This window comes from Desmodus rotundus, chromosome 3 (assembly GCF_022682495.2).
Source record: "Desmodus rotundus isolate HL8 chromosome 3, HLdesRot8A.1, whole genome shotgun sequence".
In the NCBI taxonomy this organism is placed as follows: Eukaryota; Metazoa; Chordata; class Mammalia; order Chiroptera; family Phyllostomidae; genus Desmodus; species Desmodus rotundus.
In genome coordinates this window covers 132433258-132457587 of record NC_071389.1, presented here as the reverse complement: position 1 = coordinate 132457587, position 24330 = coordinate 132433258, and the positions used below count along the sequence as shown (strand labels likewise).

The following is a 24330-nucleotide window of genomic DNA, read 5'->3' as shown; positions in this document are numbered from 1 at the left end:
AGAACTGTTTGGTCAGCTTTGTCAAAAAGGCCTGGGTTGGAATCACGCGCCACATAGTGAACAGCTCAGCAGGATCTAGCTGCGTAGCAGACAGACTGTGAAGGAGCGTCGTTCCATCCTTCACGAGTCAACCAAGGGTTTCAGGCCTTGAAGTTACACTTCACACACACACGATGACCACAGTATTGATGAAAATGTGGGACACATAGGGCCTGTTGTCACCTTCAGAGGACAGGAAAGACCTCTTCCAAGCTGGGGGCCTATGACGGATAATCTGTAGAAGCACTCACACCTTAGAGGAAGAGCCACTGAACCTCAAGGTCATAATAACCTTTCTAATGTCCAAATCCACTCCCTTGCTTGAAACCTCCCACAGAGTCCCACTGCGCTGACAGGAACACCCAAGCGCCTCACTACCAGCTGCCTCATCTTTGGCCATTTCTTCCCCTCTTCCTCAACCTCTCGCTGCTCAACACACAGGCCTTCTTTCTCTTCCCCAAACACACCAAACCCGTTCCATGTCTGGACCACCGCACTGACAGGTCTCTGACCACAACTCTCCCCTCCCAGCTCTTCCCATGAATCTTTCTCCTGCGTCAGGCCTCGGCACAAACATCACCTCTTCAGAGGGCGTTCTCTAACTTGTCCACCTGGAGGTGCAACCCACACCCCACCCACTTTACGCTGTTTCACTGCCCTCATAGGTAAATGTGCTACTTTTAAATAAGGGCTGTTTTCACACTCTCTGTCTCCCTCCACTAAACTCAAGTTCTCTGAGGGCAGGGGACACGTCTGTCTAATTCAGCTCCATGTCCACAGCACCCACAGCATCTAGAAACGCGCCACACCCAGAGCAGACACTCAAAGGTCATTTGTGAGGCTAACGCGTGAATGAAAAAGGAGGATCTCACGAGGGGCAGTGTGGTCCAGAAATGTGCCTACTTGTTATCTGTGTTTCTAGTTCACCCATGTGTTATAGCCCATAAATTAGAGCTATAAACCTGGACCAACAGGTACCTGAGACTGAAAAGAAGAACAGCTAAGGATGCCTTGATGGGTCAGGTCACAAATCTGACCTACTGTGGTTTGGTACTTAAGAGCCCGAGATCTAGAGCTGGGTGCGAGGGTTCAAGTCTCAGCTCCCTTCTTCTGGGCCTTGTGTTCTTGGCCAAGGTATCACTCCTTGTTGGACCACAGTGTCCTCAGGTGTAAAAGGAAGAGACTTCCGGTCAAGAAGGTGGCACAGCCAGCCATGGCTCACCTCTTTGCACAACCACATCAAAATTGCAACTAAAATACAGAACAGCCATCACTCAGAACTGTCAGAAATTGAGTTGAAGAGAAGTCGGAAGCACAAAGAGTCCCAATCAAGATGGATGCAAAGAGGCCCACTCCAAGACACATCATATAATAAAATGCCAAAGGTTAAAGATAACGAGAGAATCTTAAAAGCAGCAAGAGAAAAGCAGTTAGTTACCCACAGTGGGGTTCCCATAAGACTGTCAGCTGATTTCTGAAAAGAAACTTTGCAGGCTAGAAGGGATTAACAAGACGTACTGAAAGTCATGAAAAGTGGGGACCTCCCGCCAAGACTGCTGTACCCGGCAAAGCTATCATTTAGAATCGAAGGGCAGATAAAGAGCTTCCCAGACAAGAAAAGACTAAAGAAGTTCATCATCACCGAACCATTATTATGTGAAATGTTAAATGGACTTATTTAAGAAAAAGGAGATCAAAACTATGAACAATAAAAGGACAAAAATGCGTATCTATCAGTAATTGAATCCAAAAACCAAACTAAGCAAACGAGAAGAGCAGAGACAGAATCATGGATACGGACAGCCTTCTGATGGTTGCCAGATGGGAGGGGGTGTGGGGAAATGGGTGAAGAGGGGAGGGGTTGAGAAGTAAATAGGTAGTTACAGAATAGGGGCTGTAAGGTACAGTGTAGGAAATGGAGCAGCCAAAGAACTTACAGGTATGACCTGTGGACATGAACAATGGTACGGGCACTGCCTGAGGGCGTGGGGGATCTGAGTGGAGGGGGACAAAGGGAGGAAAATCAATAGCATAATCAATAAAAGATAATTAAAAAAAATAAAAATAAAGGGAAGACACAGGTATTGTTGTGAAAATAACGGCATTAACACACATGCAGCCAGTGCCTGGCAGAGAGAGAGGACTGGCCATCACCGTCAGTATCACTTCGGCACCCTGAGGAGGAGCCCTGCTGAGGGAACAGAAGCAGTGGCTGGCTTTCCATCCCTTCAGATGCCCTAAGAATGACAAAGAAGCCTGCCACTTTCTGGGCAATAAGAAGGAGCGGCCTCCTGGGGAGCCCCCTTGTAGACTCAGCAGGGCGGTGGGTGGGGCAGAAGTGCTATCTCACCCATTAGCTGTTCCTTTCTCCTCATCACTCTCATACTCTGAGAGGACCAGCTCCTCCTCCCCAGCTGCTAGCTGCTCTGGTGGCTCAGCCTCTGTTCCTGCGGCCAGTATGTCCTTGCTGAGGCGCAGGAGACGCTCGGTCTCTTCTTCTTCCAGTCTCTGTTCAGAGCATTGCAGGTGGGGAAAGAGGACAAGCTCAGTGATGGTGCCCCCACTCCCGTGACAGAGTCAGCCTCAGCGTGGCTATCCCCCAGGACAACACACACACGCCATTAACACAGGCCTTGCTGTCTTACTGGTATCAATGCCTCAGCTCAAGCTGCCCAACCACTGGGTGAGAAGAACTTAGCCAGTGGGGGGCAGGGAGAGGAGTCCGAGGTCCCAGCCACACACCCAAGGGAGCCACACCTCGAGACCCCAAGCAGCCACTCCGGAAGAGGATGCTCACCTCACGTTTGGCGGCATACTTGAGCTGTGTATTGTGGCGGAGTTGTAGCAGGCGTTCTTCTCGCTGCTTTCTCCTGATCTGCTCCTTCTAAAAGGTAAAGAAGCCATGAAGGAGACTCCAGCAGGAAGCCCCAAATCGAGGCCTTTCTTAAAGAGTCTGGGGCTGCTTGGCTTAGTGCCTCTTCACACAGGGTAGTTCACCTCCCTTGGCCAGCACTTCTCATCAGACCCTGAACTTGGCCAGATCCCAGGATCACTGCTCACTGCAGGAAGTCTGTATACTCCCTTCAAAGTCCACACTCTCAATCAAATGCATTCCTTAATTGAGTTAGTAGCCACAAAACCCTATGGCCAATGGCAACAGTGAGGAAGGGTCCTTTCCCAAGTGGTAATGAATGGGAACTGCAAGTCCCTGGTCTAGAGACAGCTGTGGTAATCTGTTGACATCAGTTTAAAAGAGACAGCAAGGGTGCAGCCCCACTGACCCAAGAAAGTTGCCAGGAGAGCTCAGAGGCACTGCAAAAGCAAAGAACACATGATATCTAAATCCAAAATGACTGTTGCAGTCCTGTTTCCTAGCTCACTCCACTTCCTGTTGTCCCGGATCTCACCTTCAGTCGATCCACCAGGTCCCTTTCTTCTTTCTTCTGCACAAACTGCGTGACCCAGTCAGGCTCTCCAGCAGGCCTCAGGGTGTCTGGCGGCTCTCGACAAGAGGATGAAATAAACGGGGGATGTTCCTTCCCATCGTGTAAGGGGGCAGTTCCAGTTTCAAGGAGTCGTGCCTCTTCTTGGTGTTTCTTCTGTTCGAAGTCACGGAGCCAGGTAAGAGCCCCACAAATAAGACTTAAGGATTTTCCCTATGAGAAAATAAATGTTTTCAGAAACAGAGAACAAAAGCAAAGCTCCCCAAAACAACCTTGTCCATTCTACTAAAGCTTCAAGGAAGGCCTGAGTTTAAATATTAGAGGGTGCTCTAACCAGCCTGGGGAAGGAAGGAAATTAGCAAGAGAATAGCCAGGAAAAGTAGGACCAAAGATGAAATAAAAATGAAGTTCTTTGCTTAATTATACTGCTCACAATTCCTAAAACAATTTAAAGTGACTTATCAGGTTACATATAATTTCTGCAAGTTAACATAATCAGAAGAAGGTAAGAAATTAGATAAATAGCCCCCAAAAGAATCAAGTCCGAAAAAAGCAGAGCGTGAAACCCCGCCCATGTGCTGAGGAGGGGCCACCTTGACTCGCCCTTTAAAGCAGCCAGTGTACAGACAGCACACAAGCAGTCCCGGGAGTCCCAGCGTTCAAAACCCTGCTAGAGCAAACCAATGACTCTGGAGAACACGGCTCTTGATTTAAAGACCAGAATTTTCCCTGTGGGTCTGTGTTACGGGTTGAATTGTGTCTCCCCGAAATTCATATATCATAGCTCCAAGTCCCCACATCTCAGAATGTGGCCTTATTTGGAAGCAGGGTCATCGCCAATGTATTTAGTTAGATGAGAAGGGCCCGAATCCAGAATGACTGGTGTCCTCATAAAAAGGGGAAATTGTTTTTTTGAGAAAATGTTACCTTTTAGTTCATTTGCTTTTAATTGCACCGTCCCCATACAAAAAACATTCTCAAGTGGAAGCAACAGGGAATAACGTAAACTCTGCAGAAACTGAAGTTTCTTTCAAACTTGGTGGAGGTACTTTGACTGAACACTTATGCTCGGTTGTGACCACCATTTCTCCGGCACTGCGTAACACTACACCTCAAATTCACTTTCTTCTCTAACTGAGGCCAAAAGGCAGGGAGCAGTTTGAGTTTCAAGAGCCTGAATCGGGCCCTGTGAAAGTCTCACTCATTTAGAACAAGCTCTCACTTGCTCTGTTTCTGTCTTGAGGTCTATGCTGTAAAAGCAGGGCTGTGTGGGCAGTCTGGGCATGCTGCTCATCGTTCCAACCAAAGGGTAAAGGAACCCAGAGCCTATGCGGGCCTGGACAATCACTAATGGGTAAAATGAAATCCCGGGGTACACCTTTCTTGCCAAGGTGGTGGAAAAGAGAAAGATGGGTCTTTGGCATGTAGACGGACAAATTTCCAAAATCCTGTAACATTTAACGCTCAATTTTGGATTGTGCCTCAGGACAGAGGTTGATAACTCTGGCCCCATAGACAGGCCAAGCAATGGGTCCTTATCTTTTCCACAGCTGGAAGCTGAACGTCATAAAAAAAGGGGATATCTGGACGCAGAGCCATGCATGGAAGGAAGGTGATGGACAGGGAGGAGACAGCCATCTATAAACCAAGGACACAGGCCTGAGCAGCTCCTTCTCTCGTTGCCCTCGGAAAGAACCAACCCTGTCAATGTCTTGATTTCAGACTGCTGGCCTCCAGAACTGCGAGAGGATAAATTTCTGTTGTTCAAGCCACTCAGGTTTGTGGGATTTGTTACAGCAGCGTGAACAGACGAACATAGTCCTTCTAGACCGGAGGGTGCAGTGAGTTTCACAAAGCTGCCTCTTCTGGTGTCCAAAGAGCAGTTCATTTCAGGTGAGTCTCAGGTGGGGCCAAAACCTTTGGGTCCTGGCCATCAGCTCCCCATGCCTGCTTCACCCAGGGCTGATCTTAATTTGTTCGGGCTTGAATGAACTGTTGGTGAAATGCACGTGTTTCTAGAGTTGGGGGAAGCAGCAGAGCACGCTGGATAAAGCTTCAGATTCAGATTCCACAGCCAGGTAACCTGGGCCAAAAACTGGCTCCTCCACTTCTCAGTTCTGTGACCTTAGACTAACCTCTCTAGGTTTCTTTCTACAAATGCAAAGTGGGGATAATAGTAGGACTTTCCGCAGAGTTGCTGCAAGCATTAAGTAAGTTAACACACATAAAGAATATCTACGCCCAGGTTAGAAGAATGCCTGGGATAAGTGAGCAATTGGAGTCTCCCCCTCTCTCTTTGCTAGTGAGTAGTACTAAAATTACTATTAACTTAGATGAGGATCTACTAGCTGTCATCCAATTCTCAGAAGGCCCTGTGACAGACTGATACTCCTGAAGAATGGATGGTTCACATGTCTTTGGAAAATCCCCATCTGTTCCATTTCTCAGTTTTTGATAAATAGTGGTGGCAAAGATGTGCAGAGAGCCGTCCCCAAGAGAACCCAGGACAGCCATTCTGTGCTGCCTGTGGGTGGGGAGCCATCGGCTTCGGCTGTCTTCAAGCTCAGAGTAGGAAAGAGGGCCCATAAAAACGGCCCAGGGACAGATGCCTTGTTAGAGAGCCAGCCTCCTCCTCTTGAAAGCAAGCTTTGGAATTTTTTGAGGGGATGGTCTAAGTTACCTTCCAGAAACAATGGGGGGTATATTCTAACACAAAGATAAAAGATAATTAAAGCCCTGCAGGTCTTTATTCTGTAATAAGGCCAAAAGATTGTACACTGGAAAATATTCAAGGGAAACATAAGCAAACGCTCACCTCAGCTATGAAATAAAATTAATATAGTACCCAAAGTATACCTAGCTTTGTGCAATGTTATTTCCTGGGGGTTTTGTTAAGAAAATACCGTTCAAATTTATGGAGAGACAAATAAATTCATTCATTCTAAACACCTACGTTGCAGCAAGCACTGGGCTCCTTGCCGGGAACACAGACCTCCCTACAAAGTGCCCATAAGCACAAACTTAAACATGTGACTAGAAGGGCTTCCTGAACCCATGCGGGACATGGAATCCAGGTTTTAGAAATCCCAGAGCTGCAATGCTACACAAGGCACAGCGGACACACAGGTGAGAGGTCAACGCAATGTGGGGCACTCATGAAAATCTTCAAAAGGTGACTCTTAAAAAGGAAACAGGCATAATCAAGCCGCTAAAGGGGGGAACTGGGCACCTGAGGCAGAGGACAAGCAGGTGAGGCACAGCCTGAAAGAGCATGACACCCCCTGCAGGTACTGGGGCACAAGGGCAAGAGAGGAGCTCTATTAGGGGTGTGATGTGAAGACATTGTATGTGAAGGTCACTGAAACACCACAAGCAGAGAAGGTCACAGAACCAAGAGCATCAACATAAAGGGCTGAGCAGAGGAAGAGGATGCCTGGAATGGGCAAGGGGCTGAGGCGGGAAGACCAGAGAGGGCAGAGGTGGTGGACTTTCAGGTTAAAGAAGGTGGAATGAACATGTGCTCTCCTACATCCTTTTCTGACACGCACTAAAATTACACCAAAGAAATCAAAGAGGCTTACACGCCCCAAAACACAGAAGGTGGAAGAAGGAACAAGTTTTAGGAGGGAAAAAACAGAAAAATGGAACTGACTTAGAAGGGTAAAGGACACTGAGCCTAGGTGCCTACAGAGATCTCCCCAGGGTCCCCTCTGGAATGCTCAGAACCAGCAGGACTAACACAGGGCACTGAAAACAGAGGATGAACTGAAATTCTTTTAAAGAATAATTAGAGGGAGTCACAAGATGGCACCTCCTCTAGGAACCAAGGTGGAAATAGAACTAAATAGGGGAACAGTCACCTGGAATTACCAAGTGAAGACGACCCAAAGAGACTTTTAACCAAGGGTGGGCAGAAACCACTTTGAGACCAGTAGGATGGGGAGGGTCACAAATGGGCTGGCCCGCTCCTATAGGCAACAGGCCAAGGTTCTGGAGGGACAGCACAGCTGTGGGGGCTTCCCACTGAGAGGAGTGAAGCCTACACCCCAAACTGCACTCCCTGGCACTGAATGCCACAGTCGGATCAGCCGCCCCTGTAGCATCCAGTGCTGAATGGTACGGGGCTCTACCTGCCAGATGCAGAGAGCCTGATGAAGACAAAGCTGTTCTTTTTGAGGACCAAAGCACAAGTTTTTTTGGTCTGCACCACTCACCCTGGGCTCCAGTGAAGGGAGGGCAGTGGGAACTGGAGTCACCTGAGGAAAGCCTAGAGTGGGAGGCACTCGGGGAGACGGGGTGGGAGGAATGGCTGCCAGGATCCCTGTGCGGGGTCATCCCCCGCATATCACAACAGCCATTTTTCTGGAGAAGAGCAAGCCCTTCCCAGGGTAATCAGCTGGGGAAGAAGCAATTACCGCGCCCTCTGGGATACTGCTTGTCCCACCCTCTAGAATGCTGCTTGCCCCAACATGCATCTTAAATTTGCTGAAGAGATAGCAACATATGTAGACTCAGAGGGTATCAGACACTTGCTTCGGGGCATGGCCATTCCCTACACCTCCCCAAGAACCAGACTGGTGCTCCCCCTCAAGGGACAGCCAACAGAAACACCCGCAGACCCAAACTCCGGGCTCCAGAGGCCCCACCTACCTGCCTACTACAGGCTCCGCCCTCCTGAGCTCAGGGAGACAATCTGAACAGCCTACCATCTTCCCTGAAGTCTGTAGTGTACCTCTGCCTTATGGGAGCTCCAGGAGTTCCATCCCCAGATTCTGCCACAAGCCCTTTCAGAAACAGCCATTTCAGTGACTGTGGTTGACAGCCGCTGGCAGGCAGAGGTGGGGGAGGCAGATCCTGCGGTGCCTCAGGACATTTGCTCACCTACTCGTGGGCCCCGTGCTAGTAAAAGCTAGCTTTGGAGCACAGCTTGGCCCCTCCCATGGGCAGCCAAGCCCGTTACAGGCAGCCACAAACTGTAGATCACCTGTAGCTTCAAACAAGCTGTTGAGGCACTCACATGGACAGCATCTGACATTGGCTTGCACCAGTTTCAGACATCAACCGCATCCAAAGGGATACCCCAGCAGGCAGGCACTAAACTCTGCTGAGACGAATTCCAGTTTGTTCTTTTTCATTAACTTATCTTTTTCATAGCTTTATTATTTTTTCTCTTTTTCTTTCCTTCTCTCTTTTCATATCTCTTATTGTACTCTTCTTTTCTCTTACTCTGTCTTTTCCTCTTCTTTCCTTTTCTTAGTTTTTCTTTTTCCCTTTTCTTTTCTCAGTTTTCTCTTGGAAATTCTTAATCTTATTGTTTCTCTTCCTTCTTTTCTTTCATAACCTTTCTTCTTTCCTTTTGTCTTCTCATATTCTTTTTCTTTTACTATTTTTTTTGTTTTCTTATTTTTTTCTCTTTGTTGTTTTTACTATTGTTGTTGGGGGTTTTGTGTTGTTTTTGTTCCATCAGCACCTGTATAACAGCTTGCAAGAAACTGTTGTGGTTGAGCTTCTAAATCAGCCAGCCAGAGGGGAGGTACCACCCACAAACAGGCCAACAGCAGTCAAGACCCAGTTACAATAGGAGAGCTCACATAACCCACACAAAGGACATTCATAGAGCATCCAGCTCAGGAGATCAAGGACACTGCACACTGAGTCACACAGGACTCCTATCACTTAAGGCCACCCCACGAAGACTGGGAGTCAAAGCAGATCTAATACATAGACACAAACACAAGGAAAGAACTAATATGGGGAGATAAAGAAACAACCCCCAAATGAAAGAAAAGAACAATCTTTAGAAAAACAACTAAATGAAATGGAGGCAAGCAATTTATCAGACACAGAGCTCAAAGTAATTGTTTCAAGGATGCTCAAGGAACTTAGAACTAAAAGGAACTTTATGGAAACTACAAGGAACTTAGTGAGAATGACATCAGCATGAAAAAGGACATAGAAAACACAAATAAGAAACAGTTGGAAAGGAAGACTACAATATCTGAAATGACGAGTACTCTAGGAAGAATTAAAAGTAGGCTAAATGAAGCAGAGGATCAAATTAGCAATTTGGAAGACAAGGTAGGAAAAATACCCATTCAGAGCAACAACAACAAACAGAATTAAAAAGAACAAGGATAGTTTAAGGCAACTTGGGGACAACATGAAACATAACAATATCCACATAACATGGGTACCAAAAGAAGAAAGTGAGCAAGGGATAGAAAACCTGTTTGGGGAAATAATGACAGGAAACTCCCCCAACTTGGTGAAGGAAAAAGTCATACAACTTCAGAAAGAACAGAGAGTCCCATGCAAGACGAACCCAATGAGACCCATCATAATTAAAATGGCAAAGTTGAAAGACAAAGAGAGAATCTTAAATGCAACAAGAAAGAAAGTTACCTGGAAGGAAGCTCCCGAAAGGCGGTCAGCTGATTTCTCAACAGAAACACCACAGGCCAGAATGGATTGCCATGAAGTATTCAAAGTAATAAAAGGCAAGGACCTACAACCAAGACTACTCTATCCAGCAAAGCTATCATTTAAAATTGAAAGTGAAATAAACAGTTTCCCAGGAAAAAAGAAAGGCTAAAGGAGTTCACAACCACTAAACCAGCATTGCAAGAAATGTGAATGAGACTGCTTTAAGAAGAAATAGAGAGAAGAACATAGATAGAGAGAAGAACAAAATGGCAATGAATAAGTACCCATCAGTAGTAACCTTAAATGTAAATGGATTAAATACTCCAGTCAAAAGATATACGGTAGCTGAATGGATAAGAAAACATGACCCTAGAGATGCTGTCTACCACAGGTGCACCACAGAACAAAATTTTCGCACAGGCTGACAATGAAGGGATGGGAAACAAATATGCCATGCAGACGGAGAGAAAAAAAAGTTGGGGTGGCAATACTTACATCTGAAAAAATAGACTTCAAAACAAAGGCCATAACAAAAGACAGAAAAGTCACTACATCATACTAAAGAGGCTGATGCAACAAGAGGGCATAACCCTTGTAAACATATATGAGCCCAGTATAGGAGCACCTAAAAATATAAAGAAAATCTTGGTGGAATTTAAGGAAGAAATCGACAGCAGTACAGTCACAGTATGGGATTTTAACACCTCATGGTCATCATTGGATAGGTCTTCCAGACAAAATAATCGACAAGGAAACAGCAGCCTTTAATGACACACTCGACTGAATGGGTTTAAATGATATTTACAGAACATTTCATCCCACAGCAGCAGAATACACATTCTTTTCAAATACACATGCATCATTCTCAAAGATACATCACATATTAGGACACAGAATAAATCTTAACAAATTCAAGAAGTCTGAAATCATATCAAGCATTTTCTTGGATCACAATGGCATGAAACTAGAAATCAACTTCACTTAAAAAAATTCAAAAACATTCAAATTCATGGAGGCTAAATCTCATGTTATTAAATAACGAATGGGTTATCAATGACATCAAGGAAGAAATCAAAAATTACCTGGAAACAATGAAAATGAACATAAAACCACCCCAAACCTATGGGACAAAGAGACGGCAGTCCTGAGACGGAAGTTCACAGCATTACAGGCCTACCTCAAGAAGCAAGAAAAATCTTAAATAAATAATCTAACTCTACACCTAAAACACCTAGTAAAACAACAACAAACAAAGCCCAGACTGAGTGGAAGGAAGGAAATAATCAAGATCAGAGCGAAAATAATCAAGATCAGAGTGAAAATAAGTGACATAGAGACTTAAAAAACAATTTGAAAGATCAATGAACTCAGCAATGGTTCTTTGAAAAGATCAACAAAATTGACAAACCTTTAACCAGACTCATCAAGAGAAAAAGAGAGGACCCAAACATATAAAATCAAAAATGAAAGAGGATAAGTTAACAACTGGTATCACAGAGATACAAAGGATTGTAAGAAAACACTATGAACAACTATACGCCAAGAATTTGGACAACCTGGGCAAAATGGATACATTTCTAGAAGCATACAATCTTCCAAACCTGAATCAGGAAGAAGCAGAAAACCTGAAGAGACTGGTAACAACTGATGAAATTGAAGCAGTAATCAAAAAAAGTCCTAGCAAACAAAAATCCTAGACCGGATGACTTCACAGGCAAATTTTACCAATCATTCAAAGAAATACTAACATCTATCCTTCTCAAACTATTCCAAAGAATTCAAGAGGAGGAAAGACTTCCAAGATCTTTTTCAAAGCCAGTACTATCCTAATTCCGAAGCCAGATAAAGACACAACAAAGAAAGAAGATTATAGGCCAATATCCCTGATGAATATAGATGCTAAAATCCTCAAGAAAATGTTAGCAAACTGGACCCAGCAACACATTAAAAAAAATCATACACCATGATCAATTGGGATTTATCCTGGGGTGCAAGGATGGTATAATATTCGCAAATCAATAAACATGATACATCACATTAGAAAAAAAAGATACAAAAATCACATGATCATACCAACAGATCCAAAAACACTTTTGATAAAATCCAGCACCCATTTATGATAAGAACACTCAGCAAAGTGGGAATAGAGGGACCATACCTCAACATAATAAAGGCCATATATGAACAACCTACAAAACCATCACACTCAATGACCAAAAACGAGGACTGTCTCCCTTATAATCAGGAACAAGATATGGATGTCCACTTTCACCACTTTTATTCAACACAGTACTGGAAGTCCTAGCACAGCAATCAGACAAGAACATATAAAAGGCATCCAAGTTGGAAAGGAGGAAGTAAAACTGTCATTATTTGCAGACGACATGATACGGTGCATAGAAAACCCTGTAGACTCTACCAAAAAATTGTCAGACCTAATGAATTTGTTAAGCAGCAGGATACAAAATCAATACTCAGAAATCGATGGCATTTTTATACAACAATAATCAACTATCAGAAAGAGAAGTTAAGAAAACAATCCCGCCCTGGCTGGTATGGCTGTGTGGATTGAGTGCTGGCCTGCAAATCAAAGGCTTGCTGGTTCGATTCCCAGTCTAGGGCACATGCCTGGGTTGCAGGCTAGGTCCCCAGTAGGGGGTGTGTGAGAGGTAAGCACAAGCTGGAAGTTTCTATCCCTCTCTTTCTCCCTCCCTTCCCCTCTCCAAAAATAAATAAATGAAATCTTAAAAAAATAAAATTAAATGAAAAGAAAAAGAAAACAATCCCATTTACTACAACAACAACAAAAACAAATTACGGTAACTAGGATTGAATTTAACCAAAGAGATAAAAGACCTATACTCAGAAAACTGCAAGACACTGAAGAAAGAAACTGAGGAAGCTACAAATCAGTGGAGGCGTATATTCCATGCTCATGGATTGAAAGAATTAACATCATTAAAATGTCCATACTCCCCAAAGCAATCTATACATTCAATGCAATTCCTATTAAAATACTAGTGACATATTTCACAGAGCTAGAACAAGTATTTCAAAAATTTATATAAAACCAAAAGAGACTCTAAATAGCCTAATAATCTTGAGAAAGAACAAAGTTGGCGGTTTCACAATACCTGTTATCAAACTATTCTCTAAGGCCACTGTAATCAAAACAGCCTAGTAGTGGCATGAGAACATGTATATAGATCAATGGAACAGAACATAAAGCCCAGAAATAAACCCACACCTTTATGTTCAGTTAATATTTGATAAAGGAGACAAAAGCATACAATGGAGTAAAGACAGTCTTGTCAATAAATGGTGTTTGATAAACTGGACTGGTTCATGCAAAAAGATAAAACTAGACCACCAACTTACACCATACACAAGAATCAACTCAAAATGGATAAACGGCTTAACTGTAAGCCATGATACCATTAAAATCTTAGCAGAAAACATAGTAAAATTTCAGATAACTTGCACAGCAATGTTTTTGCTGAAATATCTCCCAGGGCAAGGGAAACAAAAGAGAAAATAAACAAATGGGACATCAAATTAGAAAGCTTCTGAACAGCTAGAGAAACCATCATCAGTATGAGAAGTTCCGGCCCAGATGGAGGTGTAGGTAGAAACACTTCACTTCCTCGCACAACCAAAAGAAGGGTATCAATCAATATAGAAACAAAACATAACCAGAACTGCCAGAAAATCAAACTGCATTTAATTCCAACAACCAAGGAGTCAAAGAAACATTCATCCAGACTGGTGGGAAGGGTGGAGATGGGGGCAGAGAGGACGCACGGCAAGGCAAGGCAGGGCAGTGGACCGCACAGGTGAGGTGGGGCTGACTCATGGGAGGGTCCCACATCACATGCAGAGACACCAGGAAGTGTCTCTGGGGAGTATGAGAGACCACAAATCCCAGAGTTTCAATGCAGGAAACAAAAGACTCAAAACCTCTGGCTGTAAAAATCTGTAGGGGCTGCAGTGGAGAGAGAAACACCCAGTCTCAGAGAAGAATTTGTTAGGCCCAAAAGGTCCTAGAACATACATATACTCACCCACCTCCAAATCAGCATCTGAAAGGGTAAAATCCACTTGTAGGAAGCAAGGGAAGTGGCAGACAGTGGAGCAAGAGCCAGGCAAGCATCATTGTTCTGTCTCAGGTGCCTCCCCCATAAATAGCACCACAACAACAGTGAAGCTGGTTGCCCTACCCTGGCCAGTACCTAAGGCTCCACCCCTACCACATAATAGGCCCACCGAGACAAAGAAATATGGTCCAACTGAAAGAACAGATCAAAACCCCAGAAAAAGAACTAAATGAACAGAAGATAGACAACCTATCTGGCGCCTTAGACCACTCAGCCATCCTGATACCCTTAGACGACCTATCTGATTCAGAGTTCAAAACACTGGTAATCAGGATGCTCACAGAAGTGAAAGAGCTCTGTTGCAAAATGAAGGAAGAAACGAAGGCTATACAAGGTCAAATAAAGGAAAACATACAGGGAACCAACAGTGAAGGGAAGGAAACCAGGACTCAAATCAACAATTTGGAACAAAAGGAAGAAATAAATAATGAACCGGAACAGAATGAACAAACAAGAATTCAAAACAATGAGGAGAGGCTGGGGAACCTCTGAGACAACTTTAAATGCTCCAACATCTGAATCATAGGGAGAAGAGGAAGAGCAAGAAGTGGAAAATTTATTTGGAAAAATAATGAAGGAGAACTTTCCCAATCTGGCAAAGGAAATAGACGTGAAGGAAGTCCAGGAAGCTCAGAGAGTCCCAAAGAAGTTGGACCCAAGGAAACACACACCAAGGCACATCATAATTACATTAACCAAGATTAAAGATAAGGAAAGAACCCTAAAAGTAGCAAGAGGAAAGGAGAGAGTTACCTACAGAGGAGTTCCCAAAATACTATCTGTTGATTTCTCAAAAGAAACCTTACAGGGAAGAAGGGGCTGGAAAGAAGTATTCCAAGTCATGAAAGGCAAGGACCTACATCCAAGATGACTCCATCCATCAAAGCTCTTTTAAAATGGAGGGGCAGATAAAGTGCTTCCCAGATAAGGTAAACTTTAAGGAGTTCATCATCAACCAGTCCTAATTATATGAAATGTTAAAGGGGCTTATCTAAGAAATAGAAGATCAAAGACTGAGAACAGTAAAATGACAACAAATTCACAATTATCAACAACTGAACCTAACAAACAAAACCAAAAACTAAGCAAACAACTAGAACAGGAGCAGAATCACAGAAATGGAGATCACATGGAGGGTTATCAGCGGGGAGAGGGAGAAAGGGGCGAAAAGGTACTGGGAATAAGAAGCATAACTGGTAGGTACAAAATAGACAGGGGGAAGTTAAGAATAGTATACGAAATGGAGAAGCCAAAGAGCTTACATGTACGACCCATGGACATGAACTAAGACACGGGGAATGCTGGATGGTGGGGTGGGGGGAGCAGTGCAGGCAGGAGGGGCAGAAAGGGGGTAAAAAATTGGGACAACTGTAATAGCATAATCAATAAAATATACTTTAAAAAGAAGACAAAAGAAAAAGAATGAAAAGGGAACACACTGTATAGGAGAACATATTTGTCAATGATACATCGGACAAGGGTTTACTCTCCACAATATGTAAGAACTTATACAACTCAACACCAGGAAGACAAACAATCCAATTAAAAAATGCGCAAAGGACCTGAGAAGACACTATTCCAAGGAAGACATATGGATGGCACATAGACATTTGAAAAGATGCTCAACATCACTAATCATCAGGGAAATGCAAATTAAAACCAAAATGAGAGATCACCTCACACCTGCCAGAATGGCTACCATGAATAAATCATTAAACAAGTGCTGGAGAGGATGTGGAGAAAAGGGAACCCTAGTGCACTGTTGGTGGGAATGCAGACTGGTACAGCCACTGTGCAAAATAACATGGAGTTTCCTCAAAAAATTAAAAATGGAACTGCCTTTTGACCTTAGCGATTCCACTTCCGGGACTATATCTTAAGAATCCTGAAACACCAATCGGAAAGAATATATTCACCCCATGTTCACAGCAGCATTATTTAGGATACCGAGATCTGGAAGCAGCCTTACTTCCCATCAGTAGATGAGTGGATAAAAAAGCTCTGGTTCATTTACACAATGGAATACTACACAGCAGTGAGAGAGAGGTACCTTGTACCTTTTGCAACAGCATGGATGGACCTGCAGACAATTATGCTAAGTGAAATAAGCCAGTCAGTAAAAGACAAATATATGATCTCACTTACATGTGGAATCTAATGAACAAAATAAAGTAACAAGCAAAACAGAATCTGAGGCATAGAAACATGGGACAGACTGACAGCTGTAAGAGGGGTGGTGTGAGGTGGGGACTGTTTGAGAGAAGGTGAAGAGATTAGCCAACCAAAGAACATATACGCATGACCCATGGACATGGACAACAGTGGGGACTGTCTGAGGGAGTGAGGAGACTGGGTACAGGGGTGCAAGAGGAAAAAATTGGGACAACTCTAATACCAAAAACTAAAAATTTCTTTTTAATTTAACAAAACAGAAAAAATTACATTCCCAACTGTAGTCCCCACTCCTCACAGAAGACAGGAATTTTTTTCTCTGGTGAAGCTGAGCCAGGAGGGCTGTGGAGACAGCAGGTCGAGTGAAGCATGGCGAAGAAGACAGTGTGCCTAAAGCCATTTCTCCAGGACACCCTCAAGGATACTGGTTGTCAGGCTCAGACCCCCTGGGCAAGAATTCAGAGGAGAGGCTTCTCTGGAAAAAACTGCTGGATGGCTCTAGGGAATTCTACAAATACTGACACCTGGAAGCCCCGACAGAGAGGCTCAGCCTGTGGGTCCACAGCCAGCTTATACCACAGACCTTTCACTCAGCCTTCAGCACTTTTCTGGGACACCAACAGATGACAGCCGTGGACTGCCGGACATTCGAGGAAAGCCTCAGAACAAAACACATAACCAAAACTGGTGTGGGGTGGGCAGGATGGGACAAGACCATGCAACGGAAAAAAACTACAGAACTACCCTAATCGATATCTTCAGAAAGACAGTATTTCCATGACACTAAACAGGATGCTACTTTTTAAAAATTACAGAACAAGTTCTTGAATGTTTCAGAGATGGCAGCCAAAATAAACTAAACAGAAAGACTGGGCAATAAAGGTAAAAAAGTCTTGATGAAGTAGAACTGAAGGCAAAAACAAAACAAAAACCATGCTGCCCCAAAAGATGGGCAATTAGAAGAAAACAATTATAGGTGAACCAGGAGGTCCAAAACCAATGAATGGGAGTATCAGAAGATTATTATCAAACAGAAGAAAATGTTTCAGGAATAAGGGGTCAAAGTCCCCAGATGGAAAGTGCTCACCAAGCAGCCCGTGCAAAGAATTCCACACGAACACAGCAGGCCCCTGACCTGCGATCTCGGAGCACAAGGAGAAAGGGAAGGTCCTGAAAACTTTGGAGGGCAAGGTGGGGGTCACGTCAGCCAGCACTGAGTGCGCATTGCCACTGGGCTTCTCAACAGCAGCCTTGGAAACTAGCGCGGAGAGGGAGCAATTGTGAGGGAGAACTGTCTTCAAGCTAGACTTATGTACCCAGCCAAACTATTAACACCAACCAAGTAGAATATTTTCAGAACAGTCAAGTCTTCAACATTTACCTCCGATACAGCCCTTCTCAGGAAGATTCTCTATCAAAACAAGGAAGAAAACCAAGATACAGAGAATCCAACACAGAAAAAATAGGGAACAGATACACATACCAACATGGATAAATCTTAAAAATATTACGCTGTGTAAAAGAAACCAGACACAAAAGAGCACACACAATATGGTTCCATTTTTATGAAACGGTGGGAAGGTAAAATTAATCTGCGGAAACAGGAAGTGGATCAGTGACTGCCTGGGCCTAGGGTGAGGTGGGAATGGAGAAGCAGCAGCAGGGAACAACTTCCGAGAGTTACAAAGAACTTTTGTGGGTGAGGAAAATGTTCTGCGTCTCATTTGTGGTGGTGGTAGTGATGGCATGGGCCGTTCACACCTATCAAAACTCACTGAGGCCCAGTATCCACAGGCCATTACTTGCAGGACCCCCACGGATACAAAAATCAGTACATGCTCACGTCCCTGATATAAAATGACTTAGTATTTGCACATAAGCTGTGTGCATCCTCCAGGATACTTTAAATTGTGTCTAGATTATTTCTTTTGTTCCCAGCTTCCCCCAGCTCCAGGTGGGGAGGTGGAGTCCACAGGGAAGGCTGAGAAGGCCAGGCCTGGCCCTCCAAAGTCCCCAAGGGCAGACAGGCCACCCCCAAAGTGTCCTTAACCCTCCGCTCTGGGACGTGCAAGGTACTTGGATAGCGGGGAGAGAGCGAACGGTCTGGTGAAGAGGCACACGACCCACTGCTACCATCTCCCCTGCCCTGCTGTCTGCGCTGCTGGCAAGTCTGGGCACCAGCGGGGCCTGGAGGGTAAGGGGCGGAGAGGGGCTGCACTGGGCACAGTGGAGGGTGTGAGGGAGGAAACCCAGACAGAGGGGCCTGGCCCTGGGGCCTGGAAGGCGGAGGTTGCCTGGGGCGGGGGCCAGACCCCAGGAGAAGGTGGCTGGACAGCGAACCAGGAGACTTGTCCAGGGTGGGCTGCTGCCAGGTGCACATGCGGGAACTAGTCTGGCCACGGGGAACACCCCGCTGCTTCAGCGCCGCACACCGCCTTCCCCAGATACGCCAGCGCCGGGAAGGTGGGGGGTGGGAGTGGTGCGCATGGCCCGCAGCCCCCTTCCTCCCAGCTCTCTCCACTCTGGTGACAGGAGGTGCCTGAGACCAAGAGGCTAGATTATTATAACACCTAATATAATGTAAATGTTATGTAAATAATTGCTATACTAAAGTCTGTACATGTTCAGCAACCATCGTAGGCCTAACTACTTAGTACATGTCAGCAACAAGGTGGCTTCCACCCCCCAATATTTTTGATCTAAGGTTGATTGAATCCATGGGTGCTGAACTTTCGAAGGCGTAGAAACTTGTATCCTATTGAGACCACTGGCTAATGTGTGAGCAGTTCGCATAATCATATTTTTTAAAGACTTTTAAAGGGCAGTTATTAACTCTAAAAAACCAAAATTACTCAAGAAAAAAAAACAATCATAGTGTACTGACTTAGCAGAGACTAAAAATAGATTACTACATCATATCCATCATAAGAGGAAGGCACCCACGACTAAAATCAAGAAATAGCAGTACACAGCTTACAATTTCGAAATGCGCTATGCAAGTGTATTTCCTAAGACACAGACAAAAGAATTAAAAGCACCTGGCCACCAAATCGATAAGTTTGACTTTGTAAGTAACATGTAGTATTCTGTGGTAACAATTTTTATAGTGCTTTAAACAAAGGAGTTCAACAAAGTCAAACACTGTGGAGTAGTCAAAATAAGGACTTTCAATATCCAGATCTATGAAGCGGGAATTCAATACTGATCTTAAAAGATATTTCAGTGGGTTGGTAGGGGAAGAAGTCACACTGTCCTGGGTTTAAATGGAAGGTTGAAATGCTAGTGGAGTACTATTTAAAAAAACCCCCTCTGCACATTCTATTCCTGACCCGCATTTTGTCCACTGGCACACTTGTTCTCACCTACTCACTAAACATACATGAAAGAATAAAATGAAACAATACCAGTCTGCCCTCCTCCTGTCTCTGGAGATCATGCCATCTCAAGAAACGTGACATGCTTCCATCGGCAAGTGAGAGAAAAGGAATGGGTCACTTTCCTTTATTCATTCAGTCATTAACTTACTAAGAGCCTTTTGGGGACCTAATAGGCCAAGCTCTTCTAGATGACAGGGACACAGAAGTGAGGACCAGAAGGTCCTTATCCTCCAGGAGGTCACAGCCTAGTTGAGGGACCTTCACATCAACACATACATTCTACTATCACGTAGTACTTGCTATAAAAGACAATAAATAAAGTACAAGAGAGAAGCAAGAACTGATCACCTCAGCTCTAGCAATCCTCAATGGCCAATATCTAATAAATCCCTCATTCCAGGCTGGGGAGAAAAAACTTAGGGGTCCTTGACTGGATCCCTCCAGCACTCATAACCTAGTTCCTGGAGATTAAACCAATATGTTCATTATGTGAATGAGCCAAAGGGATTTCTTTGTTGCTCAACATCAGAGCAGTTGTGTGCCCAGGGAAAACTGGAAAGGTTCAGTGCCATGCTTCCATGGCCACTCAATTCTCATTTGCCTTCGGTCTAATTTTCTTGGACCCTGGGATGTGTTTAACAATTCAATAGAGGGGAGTGAGCATTCCTCAGAAAAATAAACTGAGAGAACTCCTTTGCCCAACTTCAAACCACGAAAATCTCTCCTTGGGTAAATAAGCCTCTGACCAGTTGCAATCGAGGTCTCCCAAGACCCCTCTTGGGCCCCACCATTCACACTTACAGTGCCGGTTGGACTCTCAAATATCCCAATCTTGCCGGCCTCCAACACCTGGTAGAGCTCTGCCATGAAGTCTTTCTGGATGGAATAGGGTGTGAAGGGAAAAGGGAAATGGATGCCACCAATCTCCTCGGTTTTATCAGCCATGATCCTGGGGGGGGAGAAAAAAACCTCGTAGTTCTCTGATGAGCCAGAAAGAACTGGCCTGAAAACTAGAACAGTTCTTAACAACAGTCTCAGTACCAGTTATGGAACTTCTCCTTAGGTTGTACATTGTTTTTCTGCAAACACACACCACATTCTCTCCATCATGTGCATGTCCCCACGAAGCCATAGCAAATCATGAAATCCATCTAGCAACATTTAACACAAGAGGCTCTAGAAGAAGGAAGCCTAGGAAAGCCCCTATACGGGAAGCCCCTGCCATTTCACCTGGGATGCTTTTGCTGTGTGGATAGCCGTGTAGTGCCCCCAGGAAAGGCTTGGAGATTTCCTCTGGGATCAAAGGTGTCTGCAGGATTCTCTCCCTTCTCCTCAGGGCAGCATTTGCATGACAAATTTGCTTCACTTTATCCTGTTGCGAAGACCTCTAAGTAAAATCATGGCACACGGGCAGAAAATTACAAGTACCATTACAGCTTTTCTTATGTGGCAGCCAAGGCGAGTGGACTGGAATGCACATGTGTGAAAAATGACTTACTGTACTAGTTAGGGGGTTGGTAGATGCGGTTGAGTGACCATGTGTACTGTGTGGCTGTTGGATTTAAAATGACTGAGCAAGTAGAACAGTGAATCTGCATCAAATTCTGTGTTAAGCTTGAACATTCCTCAGTGGAAACTATCCAGATGATTTAGAAGGCCTCAGCTATGGGCAACTGGGGATTGGCAGCCTCATCAGGACAACACTCCTTCTTATGCATCATGTCTCATGCAGGTTTTTTTTGGCAAAACATCATATCACCCAGCTGATTTGGCTTCCCTGTAGACCACATTTGGTACCCTGCAACTTCTGGCTATTCCCAAAACTAAAATCACCTTGGAAATGGAAGAGATTTCAGACCGTCGATGAGATACAGAAAAATATGTCAGGGCTGCTGATGGCAATTGGGAGAATTGTGTGAGGTCCCAAGGCGCCTCCTCTAAAGGGGACTGAGGTGCCATTGTCCTCTGTACAATGTTTCTTGTATCTTCTTCAGTAAATGTCTTTAGTTTTCATAGTACACGGCTGGGTACCTTCTGGACAGACCTTGTAAGCGGCATACAAGAAGGGACCTTGTCTGTCTTGTTTTCCCCTGTCCTCAGCACTCAAGAGAGCCAGGTGCTTTGGCAACTAGAAGGCATTCAATAAAAATCTGATGTATAAATAAGAAGCCAGTTTGACATGGGGGTTGTAGGTAGAGGTTTCTGTTCTGAGGGGAGGGTGGAGGATGCCCCGTGACTTAAATATCTAGTCTGCAGGACAGTTCTTTCAGTTTCATACTGTCTTCTTATAACCTCACAACAGCCCTGTGTGGCCACTATTTTTATTAGCTCCATTTTACAGATGAAGAAACTGACACTCTGAAATGGTCAGTGATTTGCCCACAGTCAATGAGCCACTGCCTGAACCGGAGCTTTGAATGCACATCTGCCAGACTGTCGAGCCCCTGACCTTGTATTGCCTCACTCTCCCTTCTCACCAGGATAGGTAGGGGGAAGAGACTTGGTTACCAAACGTCAGAGTGACAACAGGAGACAATACAGAAACAGAGTCATTATTATTGCACTCACTGTTGGTGTAATTATGGATCTCATTATTCCAGAAGCAGCACAAAGCTAAGTGAGAAGTTAAAGAAGCGTTTAGCCCCCACCAGGTGGCAGAGCTGGTTGCAACTTTGTCCCATACACCAGAAGGTTGCGGTTCGATTCCCGGTCAGGGCACGTACCTAGGTTGCGGGTTTGGTGCCTGGTTCGGTTGCCTATAGGAGGCAATCAGTCAGTGTTTCTCTCTCACACTGATGTTTCTCTCTCCCTTCTTCTCTCTCTACAATCAATAAACATACTCTCGGGTGAGGATTTAAAAATAAGGGTTAAGATAAATCCATGAATAGTGGGTACACTAAGCACACCTTTTAAGGATGCTTGGTGTTGCTTTTTCTGACCTCTTCAGGTTGGTTGCAGGGAGGACCATCATGACCTCCCACGCAAGGTCTTCCTAGAATTCCTCACCAGGCTGAGGCACAAACCAGCACAGAAAACCTTACGCTCATTAACTGTGAAAGAACCTCAGGTACATACTGTCCTAAAAGTGTTCATGTTCTTCAATCTTCAATTATCACTCGCTATTTACTTGGGTGTAAACTATTGTTACAGACTGAACTGTATCTCAATCCTCCCACAGAGTCATGTGTGAAAGCCCCAACCCCCAACAAGAGACTCTATTTGGAGAAAAGACTTCTAGGAGGTAGTTAATATTAAATGGAAAAGGTAACTGAAATTAAATTAAGTCATTAACAGTGAGGTCCTAATCCTCATAGAAGGAAGAGGGTTCTCGCTGGGGACTGAATAGACGGGGACCTTGGTCTTGGACTTCCCAGCCTCTAAAACTGTAAGAAAAAAAATTCTGTTCTTTAAGCTGCCCAGTGTATGGTATTATGTTATGGAAACCACAGAAGGCAGAAACAACTATGTTCCCCACACTATCCGGCTTTTAAGCTTCTAAAATGCTTTAACTTCACACACCTGAGACAACACCACCTCAAAAGAAAACGTCGCCTGCACCTACTGTGAATCCAGAGCCACAATATGCGGCAGAGCAGCAATGTCCCGCAGCTGGGCACACGGCCGGCCCCCACAACCTTGCTCTGGCCTTCTGTCTCCCTCCCAGCCCCATACTCAGAGCTCTCACACTGTGTAGGAAAAACCTGCTAATTAGTATTTACTTGCACTTTTCATGGAACATCCTCCAACAATGTGGTCAGTTCCACTCATCCGAATCCTTGACTTGGACCTCACTCCACCTTGATTTCTGAAGGGCAGACACTAGGGCAGAGCCATTCATTAACACTGCGGGCTCTGGGGTCACACTGCCAAATTTGGGATTCCAGCTGTATTCGTGCCTCAGTTAACACCCCTAACCCTCAGTTTCCTCATCTGTAAAGGAGAGGTCAAAGGGCATACTCACAAGGTTGCAGTGACCACTAAACAAGACGTTTTATAAAAAGCGCTTAGCTAACTTGGACTACTGAACGTCTTGGTGCGTGTTAGTTACGGTGCCTCCAAATCACTGCTCCAGTTTAACTGCAGATCAGCCCTCACTCACCTCCCATTCCCCTTCGCATTGGTTTCTCGCCTGTCCATCACACCTTAGCCCCGCCCCTAAAGATCCGGAAGGTTTTTCCCGCTCCGGACTCCTGCACAAGCCCTTTGCAAGCCTCCAGCCTACGCTTACTCCGGAGTTTGCCCTTTCTCACTTCATTTCTCCAGGTCTTAAGCTTTGTTACCACGCGGCACCGTACTCACCCTATCTGCGGGAAGAGCAGCTTTGCTTCAGAGAAGGCTGGTGAGGCATCAGAGCGAACGTAGCTGAATTCAAAATCGCGGTTCCCTAGGACCACACCAACCCCAAAGAGAATGTGTATCGCCGCCACGCCTCCGCGCCACTGCGCGTGCTCACCCGGGGCCTTGGGCGTGTCCTCCCTCTTTGCCCCACTGCGTCTGCGCGACTGGTGCGGAGCGGGCGTGTTTTTTTTCCCCCCGGCAATGGGATCGTTGGATTCTGGGTGAAATGGGCTCTCAGACCCTCTTTTCGGAGCGCAGCCTTTGCGCTTGATGCTGGACTTCCGCTGCCCTGCCGCCCAGTGCAGAATGTTTGATCCTCCGCTAATTAGCGGTAGAGGCACCAAGCGCTCTACAGTGGCTTCACTTGGTCAAAGTGGCGGATAT

The 24330-nt window shown here is 45.0% G+C and overlaps 1 protein-coding gene across 10 annotated transcripts in view; it reads right to left on the bottom strand.

Annotated features, from left to right (window-relative positions):
• The window catches only part of DDX11 (DEAD/H-box helicase 11), a 47045-nt gene extending 22982 nt beyond the window's left edge, over positions 1-24063 (bottom strand). For 4 of the 10 annotated variants that reach the window (XR_008426458.2, XR_008426459.2, XM_071221004.1 and 1 more), the window contains exons 1-5: positions 23908-24063; positions 20410-20557; positions 3447-3695; positions 2837-2923; positions 2390-2547 (exon numbers count right to left, since the gene is read on the bottom strand). Coding sequence is in view for 7 of the 10 variants with exons in the window: in XM_071221004.1 (XP_071077105.1) it covers positions 2390-2547; positions 2837-2923; positions 3447-3695; positions 20410-20553 (638 nt within the window). In the remaining 3 variants the exon portion in view is untranslated. Of the gene's footprint in view, positions 1-2389; positions 2548-2836; positions 2924-3446; positions 3696-20409; positions 20558-20838; positions 20996-22331; positions 22430-23569; positions 23873-23907 lie in introns of those variants that run through there. The other 6 variants (XR_008426457.2, XM_053921074.2, XM_053921077.2 and 3 more) reach the window with 5 other exon arrangements.
• Between the last annotated feature and the right edge of the window lie 267 nt (positions 24064-24330).